At 46.6% G+C, this 12,993-nt stretch overlaps 1 protein-coding gene across 1 annotated transcript in view; it reads right to left on the bottom strand.

Moving 5' to 3' along the window:
- GLP2R (glucagon like peptide 2 receptor) overlaps positions 1-12,993 on the bottom strand; it is a gene marked incomplete at both ends in the record, with an annotated part of 59,868 nt that overhangs the window by 41,224 nt on the left and 5,651 nt on the right. Inside the window, 3 exons of the mRNA XM_081162050.1 lie at positions 5,360-5,499; positions 9,871-9,975; positions 11,954-12,041. Of these exons, the coding sequence (XP_081018176.1) occupies positions 5,360-5,499; positions 9,871-9,975; positions 11,954-12,041 (333 nt within the window). The remainder of the gene's footprint in view (positions 1-5,359; positions 5,500-9,870; positions 9,976-11,953; positions 12,042-12,993) is intronic.

Here is a 12,993-nt window from a genome sequence, read left to right as displayed (position 1 = left end):
AGAAGGAAGGCATTTCTATTGGTGCAGAGAACATGAATAGTGATGCTAATTTTTAACATACTTAAAAATTTTCACTCTGGGTGTCATCAGTCCGGCAGTCATAATAACTGCTTTCTTGTTATCTTTGCAAACTGTTCTTTGGGTCACAGTGCTGCTTTAGGCCCAGGCCGAAGGTTACTGTGCCCTGTTTTCGCACCCCAAAGGCCTGAGGGATAAGATGTGCAAGGCAGTCCTCTGGCATGGCAGCTCAGGCTCCATTGAAAGTGGCTCCATTTATATTATTTTTATTAACAACCAAGTGATCAAACGTCGCATCACTATAGTGTGACCTCCGGCATTTTGGTCTCCTGGTGAGATACCATGCACGGCACCTGTGAGGATTAATTTGAATCTTACCTAACTTCCAGCTTACAGGAAACGCAGAAGATGGAGAAGTGCATTTATGATAAGCCAAGGAAACAGCCAAACAAATCTAGATTGTGTTATAGATGAAGTTCTTCTGGCTTCTGCAAAAAAGCCAGTGTCATTGGTGAAGGGCTGGGAGTGGGAGCACTGCTCTACGTTAGAAAATCCTGAAGTAATAGAAAACTAAATGCAATATATGAACCTGGATTAGATCCTGGTCCAGGGAAGAAAAGCGATAAAAATTAGGCAGGGGTGTGGACAACAACTGGGGAGATGTGAATGTGGCTGAAACATTAGTTGATTTGATGAAATTACTGTTAATTTTATTTAGTTGGAACAATGGCATTATCGATACATGGAATAATGTCCTTAAAATTAGGAAGTGCGTGATGAGTATTTAGGGGCAAAATTGCATGGTGCCTGCAAATTATTTATTTTAAATATCTTTTTATTGATTGCAGAGAGAGAGGAAGGGAGAGGGAGAGAGAGATAGAAACATCAGTGATCAGAGAGATTGATCGGTGGCCTCCTGCACGTCCCCTTCTGGGGATCGAGTCCACAACCCGGACATGTGTCCTTGACTGGGAATTGAACCTTGATCTCCTGGATCCTAGGTTGATGCTCAACTGCTTAGCCATGCTGGCTGGGCTGCAAATTATTTTAAAATATTTTATAAAGAGAGAAAGAGAGAGAAAGCAAATGTGGCAAAATGTTAATACATTTGAATCTAGATAGTGGATCTATGAGTGTTTTTTATTCTTTTAATTTTCCATATGTTTGGATATTTCAAAATAAAATACTGGAAAGGTAGATATATATCAATTTATATGTATTATAGGTTATATCAAATATTAAAATTTATCATTAAAATTATAACATATATAGCAATGAAATTTTATATTTGAGAATAGAAATAATTTTCATAAGGACAAAGAAAACAGCTTGAAGTAAGGCGAGATCACAATTTATTTAAACACTACTAAGCACAATTCTATACCAAGGAATCTAAACTTACTTGTGAATACTTAGGCACGTGCACACACCCCCACATACACACAGACACATACGCACAGACACATACACACACATACACAACCTCTTTAAAAAGTACCCTATAATGTGCATACGGGCCCCCAGTGTGTTGTCAGTTGGAAGAACATAACATATTTTGTTTGCCAAAACTCTAGAGGACAAAGATTTACTAACAGTAGCCTTTTTTGGGCAAAAGTTCAACCCTCTGTTAGAAACACAGGTAAACATGGCCAGAAGTTGGTTTTGTGCTTTTTAAAAAATATTAAATATTTGAATTCTTAGAAATACAGCCATTTGCAGAGGAGAGGAGGCAATGCCCTTGTCCTCACTTTTCTAAAGAGAGAAATCTTTACTTCCTGTCCTGGAAAGTGCAGTTTTCAAATCTTGTTGTCCCGCCCGCTGACCTGGGCCGCTGCAGACCTAGGCCCAGGGGAAGCAGCAGCATCTCGTACCTGCTGAGGATTCCTCCTCCCCTTGGCTGCACGTTAGAACCACCCGGGGAACGTGAGCACCAGTTCCCATTCCCGGGCCCCACTACAGACCCATTTATTCAGTATTTATTACATGTCCACTGTATGCAAAGGCTTCTGTGCATCCCAGTACTAGGCCGGAGGGGGGAGGAGGGGGGTGGTATTCAGATGTAACTATGATTTGGTCATTGTTTTCAAATAGCTGAGTTCAGGAGGGAAGGTTAGAAATCCCTATAATTTGCCTAATTCAAGCCATGCAATTAGCCACAGTGTCCTGATGAAAGTCAGACAAATGCTTGAGATATGCTGAATCCAATTCAGTCACAGGTATCCTTTCAATACTTTTAAGAGGGGTGACCTGTCACATGGTAAAACTGTATAAAAAACACAGAATCAGCCTGGCTGGCGTGGCTCAGGGGTTGAGCATTGACCTAGAATCCAGGAGATCTCGGTTAGATTCCTGGTCAAGGCACATGCCTGGGCTGGGAGCGTGCAGGAGGCAGCTGATCAATGACTCTCTCATCATTGATGTTTCTATCTCTCTCTCTCCTCTCCCTTCCTCTCTCTGAAATCAATAAAGACGTGTAAAAAAATTTAAAACAAGAAACTGAATTCTGTCAACTAAAATCAAGTGATAAAGTTAAAAAGAGGTTTAGAAAGAATTCCCTGTAGATGTAGAAGAACAAATGGAAGGCTCTTCATGCCTGATGGGAAGATAGGACTGACTTGGGAGAGCCAAGGGCATGCCGACTCCCACCAGGCTCTAAAGGAAGTGAGCCACAACCAGGGCGGCCAAACGGACAGCCAAGTTAAAGGATTTTACAAAGAACTCCTGCATACCTACCACCTAGATTCTACCATGAACACTTTACTTGGTGTCATCTCATCTTTCTAGTTACCCTTGTGTAGAAGCTTTTAAAAATTATTTCACAATCTGTATGTAATTGGTATTACTGCTTAGAGCATATAGCATATTAGAGGATTAGAATTAGTAATGTGGCTCCAGTGTGAAATACGTCAGGAAGTACTTGACTTTAAGATTAAGTTGAAAACAGTATTGACTAATTTAAGAAAATTTAAGATTCACCAGATAAGCTTGATGCATTCAATGAACTAGAATTAACGATTTGCTTGTTCTAACTATTTAAGATATTTAAAATATTTAACCATCTAATATTTTAAGTGTCTTAATGCAGTTTGAAATGTAAAAAGGCATCAAAATTACCAGTTTGTATGTGGCACCAAAAGCTAATCAAAGGCCTTTTTGATGGTATAAAATTTTACATATTTACATATATATATAATATATATAGTAACAGAAAATTATTTTTTTATTTTTGAAAGTCAAATGAAATATTATGTATTTTAAAATAAACTCAAAAAAGCCACTGCAGAAGAGCCACCCTAAGACACCAAAAACTCACACGAGTAGACTATGATCATTGCCCTTGGAGAGGATTAGAGAGAGGCCCAGGGAGAATTGTGCTTGTTGGGGACCAGGGAACACAACCTGAGGAGTTGAAATGCAATAATTGTAACTATCCAGTGCCTAGTGGGTGCCAGGATGTGGTGCCCACTGTCCCATCAAACCTCACCACTGGCTTGTGCAAAGTTGGCATTATCCACCCCATTTTATGGGTGCTTGGAGAGAAGTTCTGTGGTTTAAGTCACACAGTTAGTTTTTCTAGAACAGAATTCCTCACCTCCCCTCACATCCCCAAACTTTATTAAAACATCTTTAGCATCTGATGGGAAAATATTAAAATGATTTAAGAAAACCACAGTAAATTTCAAATTCCAACTACATTATGAGAGAAGTGAGCCACAATGGGGCAGGGGGAAGGGGGCAGGGGGCAGGGGGCAGGGTGTGATTTGCAGCTTCCAATTAGGCCAAAGAATTGAGAAGTGGTCACGAAATATCTAGAACCTGGGAGGAGAAGTCTTCCTTGTCCCCTGTCTCAATCAGGGGCATTTCAAAGCTCCTCAGGGGCTCATGCCAACCTGAGCTTTTTGTTGCCCTTGACTCCCTTCTCACCGCACCCCCAGCATTTGACCATACTATTTGCCTCTTCGGTAACTTAAATCCAACCTGCCTCTTCTCTCCACCGCACTACGTTCTCTCTCTATCTGGGCTGAGTTACTAGGATGGCTCCTGTCCGTTCTCCCTACCTCTGCCCCCAGCCTGGCCCTATCCCTGCCTTCTCTCTCTGACTTGACAGAGCAATCCTTCTGAAGCCTCCTCAGAGTGGTGTCCCTCCCCTTTTCAACTGTGCCAAGTTCTAACTCTCCAAGGTGGCAGCTCTAGAGATCTCCACCTTGTCCCTATGCCGCCTGAGACTCAAAACTCCTTGAAGGCAGTATCTATGTCTTACTCACTGCTTATTCCCAGTGACTAGTGCAAAAAAATCTCATACATAGTAGGTACTCCACATCTGACTCTAAAAGAAACCAAGATGTGGCCCTAGACATCTGATTCCCAAGCACCTTTGCACTTCACTTTGAAAGAAGGTGGGTGGGATTTGTACAAACAGGATGTCTTTGGGGAGAAGAGCCATGCCTGAGGGGACTGCAGAATAGGATCTTAGAAAGAAAATGTGTGGATAGAAGCCTGAAGCATAGATTGTTTTCTTCACCCAATAAACATCTGCTGAGCAGCTATGATGATTTACTGCCCAGTTATAGTGCTGGATCCTGGTGACAGAGCAGTCACTCCTACACAGGTGTGCTGACTAGGGGTCAGGTTCTTTCCGAAGAATTGTATGTCTCTTAACCATTGTGTGTCTGTTTAAATCCTCACAGTGTTCCCATGCAATAAATACTCTCCCCATGGGATGGATGAGAGGCAGGGTGACAGAGAGATGAAGGGTCTGTGTATGAAGAGCTAAGAATCAAAGAGTCTGGACAGGAAACTGGGTTGTCTGGCTTGGAACTCCTGGGCTCAGTGTGTGTTCTAACCCTGACACTCAGGCCGATGTGTCTCCTGCTACCATTGAATCCACTTTCTAACGAGGGGGCTAGATTACAGATAAGTATACATAGGAGCATGTCAGAGAGTGACGGAGGAGTAGTGGCCACCCTTGAAGTCTTGAAGATTTCGCTTTGAAGGAGACATTGACCTGAAATCTGAATGATAAGAAGGAGAAGCCACAGAAGGGCTGAAAAGAGGTGTTCCAGGCAGAGGGAACAACAGCGAGAAGGCCAGGACCAGCCTGAAAGGCTGACTTCCCTTCGGGGTTTACATTTCACCCTCGCAGGAAAAGAAATTCTGTGGCTGCCACAGGGGGTGCTGTTTTATGTGATTGATGGTGTTCCCCCCATGAGTCCAGGGCAGACATGCTGTGGGAAGGCTCTCTGTGTGGCCCCTAAAGCCAACAAGCCATGTAGCTCCCTGGTGGAGGGTGGCAGGGTGGTTCAGCCCCAGAGCATGTTCTCACCAAGCCAAGGGGACTCACGTTTTCTTTGAAGCTGTGGTTCTCAGAGCATTCGGAGTCATCCTGCCAAATATCCGTGGAGTTCTCCAGCGTCTGCCAAGTGCCCCGAGCCAGGCAGCGTCTGTAGGCCCTTCCTGAGTTCTCTGAAAGTAAACACAGCTCTGGGGGAAAGGTCGGAACACGCAGCAGGCTCCCTGAGCATGCGGTGAGGCCCTGGCCCTCACCGCAAAGCCGTGGAAAATCCCAGGGAAAGGGGATTTTTACTTCCCCTTGCAGGGGGCAGGAGGAGGGTGGGGGGCTCATTAGCATCCCACTGTTTATTTGGGATGGAAAGAAAACCACGAAAGCCTCTACATTTCGGAAGGAGCCATGGTCCACTGATGGCTGCTGTGTTTACCAGAGTCTCTGGAGCTAGAACAGCACCGGTGACTCAGAGAGGTGAGCTCTCCAAGGCCAGGCCAGCTGGAGACACCCTCCAGGGCTCCCGGGGCTCACTCAGCGGGACATCTCTTCCGATGCTCAGGAGGCGGTCCATGGAAAGGAGAAAGCGGAGCGCTAACCTGCTCCACTCTGACGGGCTTTGCGGCCTTGGCCCGCCCTCCCTCTCTCCCCCTTCCAGGTTCTTTATCAGAACTAGGGGCAATGATGGCACCGACCCCCCATAGTTTGGGGGCGGAGTAAGTGAAAGTGTGTGTGTGCAAGTGACAGGCAAAGTGCTGTGCCCAGGACAATGGATGTTGTGACTCAGTCACATCTATTCCAGGAGCACCTCCTCAAGGGGTTTTCCTCCTACCTGGACGACCAGGGACCAAACTTGAAAAAGAGAAACCGAAGTTTGTTGGAACTTCCTACTCCTGACCCTGCATGTAGCGGGCCAACAATAACCATTTGCTGAATTCAACTGATCAAGCCCCATATGGTGCTTCTACCTGCCCACCTGACAGCTTTACTAGGGTGTCTAATTGACATCTCAAAAAACATCCCCTAAACCAAACTCTTCATCTTCTCCTCAAACCTGCTCCACCCACAGATCTTCCCACCTCAGTTGATGGCAAACCCATCTTCCCAGTTCTCTGGCCCCAACCCTTGTTCTCTTTCTGTCTGTCATACCCTTCATCGGCTCCATCAGTCCATCCTGCTGTCACCACCTTCAAATACAACTAGGATCCAAGCACCGCTTTTCACCTCCTGCCACCACCCTACCTGGAACCACCGTTATCTCTCACCTGGACTATTGTGAATGCCTCCAATACTTGTAAACGCCTCCAATGTCATGGGCTGCAGTGAACCCAGAAGTCAGAATGAGCTTAAACAAACGTCAGTCACGTCATGTGACGCCTCCCTCAAAGTCACCCAAGGGCTCTCTGAAAACAAGTCAGAGTCCCATGGCCTCCCACAAGGTCCTGTAATGTCTGGCCCAGTGCTCTCTGACCTGACCTCCTATTGCTTTTCTTCCCCCTTCACTCCAGACACATCGGCCTCCTTACTCTTTGAGGAACACATCAGACATGCCCAAGTGGAGCGCAATTTGCACCCACTGACTCCTTCCCTGCTGAACACTCTTCCTCTATTTGCTAAATCCCTTACCTCCTTGAAGTTTCCACTAAATCATCACCTTGTCATAAAGTCCACTCCAACTTTCCAATCTCTTTCCTCTCGTCTTGTTTAAAATAAATCACAAACACACTCTACACTTTACTTATTTGTGATGTTTCCTGATTATTATTTGTCTGTTGCTGGAGTGTGAGCCCCACAAGGAGAGGAATTTTATTCTATTCTATTTTTGGCCACTAATACATCCTTAGCACTTAAAACAATGCCTGGCACACAGTAGGTCTTCAATAAATATTTGTTGAATGAGTGAAAGACAATAATGTCGCCTGACATGGTGCTCTCCATGCCAGCCATAATTACTCTGTGCTGGGAGTGCAAAGACAAAGGAGACACAGCTCCAAGTCTAGCAAGGGGGAGGAGACCTTCACATCAAGTACTATAAATGCTCATCAAGTACTGTAAATGTCATCAAGTACCGTAAATGCTAAGATGGAAGACTGCACGGGAACCTAAGAGGCCTCAGAAAGGTGGGGGCCATTGCATTGGTGGGGAGTAGTCTGAGAAATTTTCTGGAAGAATGTAAGTTTCAAGCTGAGGATTAAAGTTGGGTTTATAGACAAAAAAGTGTGGACAACGGCCCCGGGTGGGAATGGCTGAGCAGGTGTAGGAGCCTGGGAGTTGTTTATTTGGCTGGAGTGGAGATGGGAGAAAATGCTAGAGGGGTCAGCAGGGCCATGTGATGGAAGTTCTTGAGCACCATTTAGTGGTATTGGGGATGGGCCAAAGTAATCCAATGTGCATTTTAGAGAACTTTGTGGAGGTGGTTGGAAGGGGGCCAGACCTGAGGCAGAGGACCAGTGAGGAGCAGGGGGAGCAACAGCTGAGAGTGAAGATGAGCAGTGCGGGGGTGGGCGGGAAGGGGGGCCAGGGGCCTTGGCTACTAGCTGGATGGGGGGGCGGGTGGAATGTGAGGGTGCTTTTCTCTCCATTTCTCACTCCTCTCTGTCCCTCAATACCCACTTCACCTGATGACAAGTCTTGACTGTCCAACCGCCAGTATTTTTTAACTCTCCTCTTCTCTCCAACCTGAATCCACACCCTCACCATCTCTTTTTCTGAACCACTGAAGTAGCTTGCAGACTTGCCTCCCCGACGCCCCCACCCCACGCCTCAGTCCAACAGCCACAGGCTACCAACGTCAGCTCCCTGCACCGCAAATGTCCTTCTCATGCCTCAACACCTTCAGCAGGTCCACATAATCTTTTTCTACAAAGGAAAGTTAAACACTCGGAGCATAACGTACAGTTTCCTGCCTCAGCCTCAGCCTTACACGCAGTTACAGCCTGTACCCACCGTTACAAAGGCCCCCTTCTCATAGTACAATGTTCCTGCCTCTAATTGTATCTCAAGAGAGTGCTCCTCCAGCCCTACTTTTCTACATCCTTCTACTGGCTCCACATTTCCCTTTTACTGCAGGAGCCCATCGGGATTCTAAAGATTTAACACAAAAAAGATTGCGTGGAAATACAACTGCCCACCTTTTTCAAGTCACATTCCTCTTAGTACACTCAAGAAGCCCACAACTCATTTTCTTGAGCCTTAACTGCACTTCTTTATAAGTTTGAATTTGTGACTGCTTTTCCCCCTAAAGTGAAATGAACCTGTTTTTAGCTCTTGGGAAGGACCAGGAGAAGGTGGGGCTGGTGGTGGTGGCCTGTTCCACGTGGCCCTGAGGAGTCCAAGCACATGTGGGGCCTTAAAGAACTGGAGGGGTCGAGGGGCCAGGACTCAGTCTCAGCTTCTGTGTGACAGACTCGGTATGTGCCTTCTCATTTATTCCTCAGGATGACCTTTGCTATTATAGACAAGAAAACCACAGCTCAGAGGGCTCTGGCAATTTGCCAAAAGGCTGACTGTAGAATAGAGGGATGGGGTCTAACCTCAGAGCTCCTGACTCCATGTCCAGTGCTCTTTACTTCTCACTGAGCTGAACACTCAAGTCCAGCAAACTCTCTAGTATCTTCCCTTCCGCCTTCCCTTGAACCTCACATCCTCATGTCTCCTGGGCTGATTCCAGCTGAGTTTCCCCGGGGAACAGTTTCATGAGCACTCCCACCCAGAAATGCATCTTCCTTGAAAAGTCTCTCTTCGCACTAGAGGTCTCAAAAAACTGAAACCAAATTTTACCTGATGTGATCATTTCTTGGGCTGAAATTAAATATGAAATATCACCATCTCCCCTTCTCAGAAACCCATTCTCACTTTGCTCTGCCTGGAACTTTGTAACTGCTTGTGTTTCTTGAAAATAGTTCTCTAGATTTCACCTGTTCTTAGATTTGTTCATGGTCTTTGGTCAAAGGCAAAGGAGTTCGAACCAGTAATTGTTTCTCTCTCCTTCCAGTGAATCAACCAAGAGGCTGATTGCTGGGCAGGTGGGGGTGGGATAGTATCCTGAAGTCCTGACTAACAGTCACTTCCTTTAAGCAGGATCAGGGCAAGCAGAGTGGTTGAACTCTCCATCCAAGTCCCACGGGGCTTAAAAACGGCAGTTCACTGGCATTTCCTGCCGATGCTATTGCAAGGGTGGCTCTGCTGTCCTCCCTCTTTATTTGACAGGCCAAGTTGCACGGATGTGAGCACCCATCTTTCGCCCCCACCTCTTCCTCCTCTGCACGATGGTGGTAATTCTTACCCTCACTGCAGCAAATTCTGTGGGAGCCAGGCCTGGACCCTATCATTTCAAAGAAAAGAGGGCTATTATATTAATAGAACATCCAGGCACAGAAGAATTGCAGGGAGACAGGAGAAACCGAGAGAAGGAACATGTACCACCAACGGCTCAGAAGGAAACCTTTTATGGCAGGAAACTTGAGAAAAGCTCTTGGTTGGAGCCCTTTCTCCAACTGCTCCCTGGCTGGTCTACCAGGAGGGCCCAGCCCTTAAGGAAGCTGCCAGGAACTGGTAAAAGAAGACATTACCTTCACGCCACCAAGGTAAGTAGGAAGGGCAGGGGACGGAGACATTTCCCGCAGGAGAATGTGGCCAACAGACATACTGATCAAAGGTTCCGTTACAAAATGTGCCTGCGGAGAGAAGACAGCCGAGTGAACGACAATGCTGGGGCCCCGGCCCGCTGACGGAGACAGGGCACCGGGAGCCCGGCCGCCTTCCTGGCAGGGACCGGCATGGGCATCCCACTGCGCAGACAGGTCAGAGCCGGAGAGCAGTGTGCGCAGGACGGGATGTTCCATGAGGCCCGAGCACTGTGGCTTCGTCTAGCCAACTTGACCTCTGGCAGCGGTCCTGCCAATTACGTCAGTGTGCGCGTCACGCTGACTTTGGTTTAGTTTACATGAACTGACTCTCACAGAAACTCGGGGTCATGAGGACCCTTGGAGGTTCAACCAGCACCTTCTGCTCCATAATTAACGAAATACTTGTCAACCCTTCACCAACTAGATCCTGGGACACCCTTGCTGCCAAGTGGGTGAAAGGACCAGTGGATATAAGGGCATCTACAGGATTGAAGTCTTTTGTCATATGTACCTGACACAGCACTACCTGGTCATATTTCTCCATTTGAATACCATCTGTTGATCATTATGAAATATTTGGGACATCTAGAGCTCAGGGGAGAGTGTACACCCCAGGGCTTGGCGATGAGAAGCTACACACAGAAACCCCAGCCTTATAGGCCTCCCGGAATCAAATGAAGGAGTTTCAGAATGGAGCCCAAATGTCTATTTCACAGGCTCCTCACTCCCAGGAACCAAGCATCATGCCCCACCATCTGCTCCCTACTAGGCTAGAACTCGGGGAGAATAGCCAGGTTACTGGCATTGGAACCCAGAAAACGCAGATCTGCTGGGCTTAGCAGCTGGCTCAGGCCCCTCGGGGACCTGGCTGCCAGGTGTGGGCACCGCATCTGTGTGAGGCGGTGCTGAGCTGCTCGAGCGAGGCTCCAGTTGAAGAGGCCCTGCTCTACATCGACTCGGAAAGCAGTGCTCCCCGAAGTGGGAGATGGCTCTTGTAACAGATCAAGCCTTGACTGCTGCCTGCCTGGGCTGAAGGAATCGTTCAGGGAGAGGCTGTGGCTCGAAGGTTGGCACTGCCTTTGCGTCAGGAAAAGGAAGAGAGTTTATAGTGTCTCGTCACCCTCCAGGGCCCCGAATGAAATGACCTGGAAGAAGCCAAGAAAACAAGGAGGGGGCAGCTTTCATCCACAGTCCCCAGTGTTTGGAGGCAGTGAGCCAATGGGTGTGTTCTTAAAAAAAGGGGAGAGGGAATCTGGACACACCCAAAGAGCCAGTGTATGGGCAGAAGAGGCCATGGACTGACCAAACTACTAACAAATTTGCTAGAATGCTCTGAACCTAGTGTAGCTGTGGGTAAGAGAAATGTCATGACTCCGCTTCAGTTAACACCCTGGGAGACTGAGGACCCCCACCCAGTACACACTCAATAGATTCCCAGGTTAATAATCTATGACAGTTGCTCAAGTTGTGTGATTAGGCAGTGAGTGTGCTGTGACAGAGGTTGTTACCAGAGATGGCCACCAGTATATGTATCCCATCTCATATGCTTTCTTACAGTGAGAGATGGGGGTCTCTCCCCTGGAACCCGGGCAAGCCTTTGTAACTATCCAATCAACTGAACATGGCAAAAGTGACTTCTGAGGCTGGGTCCCAAAAGGCGACCTGGCCTCTGGTTGTGTTTGTCCTTGGGGCCCAGCCAGCATGCTGTGAGGAAGCCCAGGCCACGTGGAGAAGCCATGTGGAAGTTTTCTGGCCAGCACTCCCAGTTCCACTCTCAGCTGAGAGCTGGTGTCAACCCAAAGACGGGTGTGAACAAGACATCACATGATTTCCCCCCAGCCTTTGGGTCTTCCAACAGCACTCCAGACATCGTAGAGCAGAAACAAGCCATTGCCAATGTTTTTGGTCTAAATTCCTGACCCATAGAAACTGTGAGACATAGAAAATGATTATTATTATCATTTTAAGCCACTAACCTTTGGGACCATTTGTTACACAGCCATGAATAACTAATACATGTGCTTACCAGAAGGTTCTTTGAGTAAGTCTCTCAGGCACTTCTCCTTGTACTGAGCCCACTTTCGAGTTGTCTCCTCAAGGAGAGATCCTGTAACCTGAGCAGAAAAAAACTATGGTGACCCCCTAGTAGCTGCAAGCACAGAGTGGTCTTGTGATCTTCTCATACCATCATTCTTGAACCTTCTGCTGAAGTGCCCATGAAGGCTGCACCAAGAAATACGATTTCCTTGACATCTTATATTCTATTTAAAAGATACATATAAATTGTGCATTTATTCCATATTCTAATCATATGGGTTTTAATACAACTATGAAAGATTATTTTTTTCAAAGTCTTCAAGTCAGGTTGACATTTCAAAAGGATGCAATATGTTCACCCTGAATTTTTACACCCTACTAAACTAATAGCTGCCTGCTTCTAAGACCATGGGGATTTCAAACAGAGGAGCAAAGCACTAAGACGACTCAATCATGTGTCAGAGAAGGGCCAGAGGAATTGCAGGGGCCTGCACAACCCCTGCCTCATGCCTGTGGGTCCAGAGTGGAAAGAAGACAGATACTCTGCTACTGGACCGAGGCTTTGGCATTTTTTTCTTTCTGACATTAACTGTCTCATCCTATAGAACCTTAGATACACAGAGTATACTTTTGGGGCCTTCCAGGTAAGTGGGTTGTCTAACAATTTCTAATTGTGTATCTGTACCACTTCTTTTGGCTTTAAAAGGGAATTTTTCTTCTTCAATTTACTCATTTTTATTGGGCATTTATTGTGTGCCAGGTTTTGCATTAGGGAGGAATTGAAGGGGATACAAAAGTGAGCAGGACACATTCTCTGCTTTAAAGGACTTAGAAGCTGCTCAAGAGAAGGCAAAGATAGTTGACTCTTGAACAACACGTGGTTAGGGGTACTGACACCGTGCCCCATGCAGTCAAAACCCATGTATAACTTTTGACTCCCCAAAACTTAGTTGTCTCCTGGTGTCTTCAGGGGACTGGTTTCAGGACCCTCTGCAGATGCCAAACTGCGGATGTTCAAGTCCCCTGTAT

Source organism: Miniopterus schreibersii (assembly GCF_964146895.1).
Source record: "Miniopterus schreibersii genome assembly, chromosome: 16".
Taxonomy (NCBI): Eukaryota; Metazoa; Chordata; class Mammalia; order Chiroptera; family Miniopteridae; genus Miniopterus; species Miniopterus schreibersii.
The sequence above is the reverse complement of the archived record's forward strand: the minus strand, read 5'-3'. Positions and strand labels throughout refer to the sequence as shown.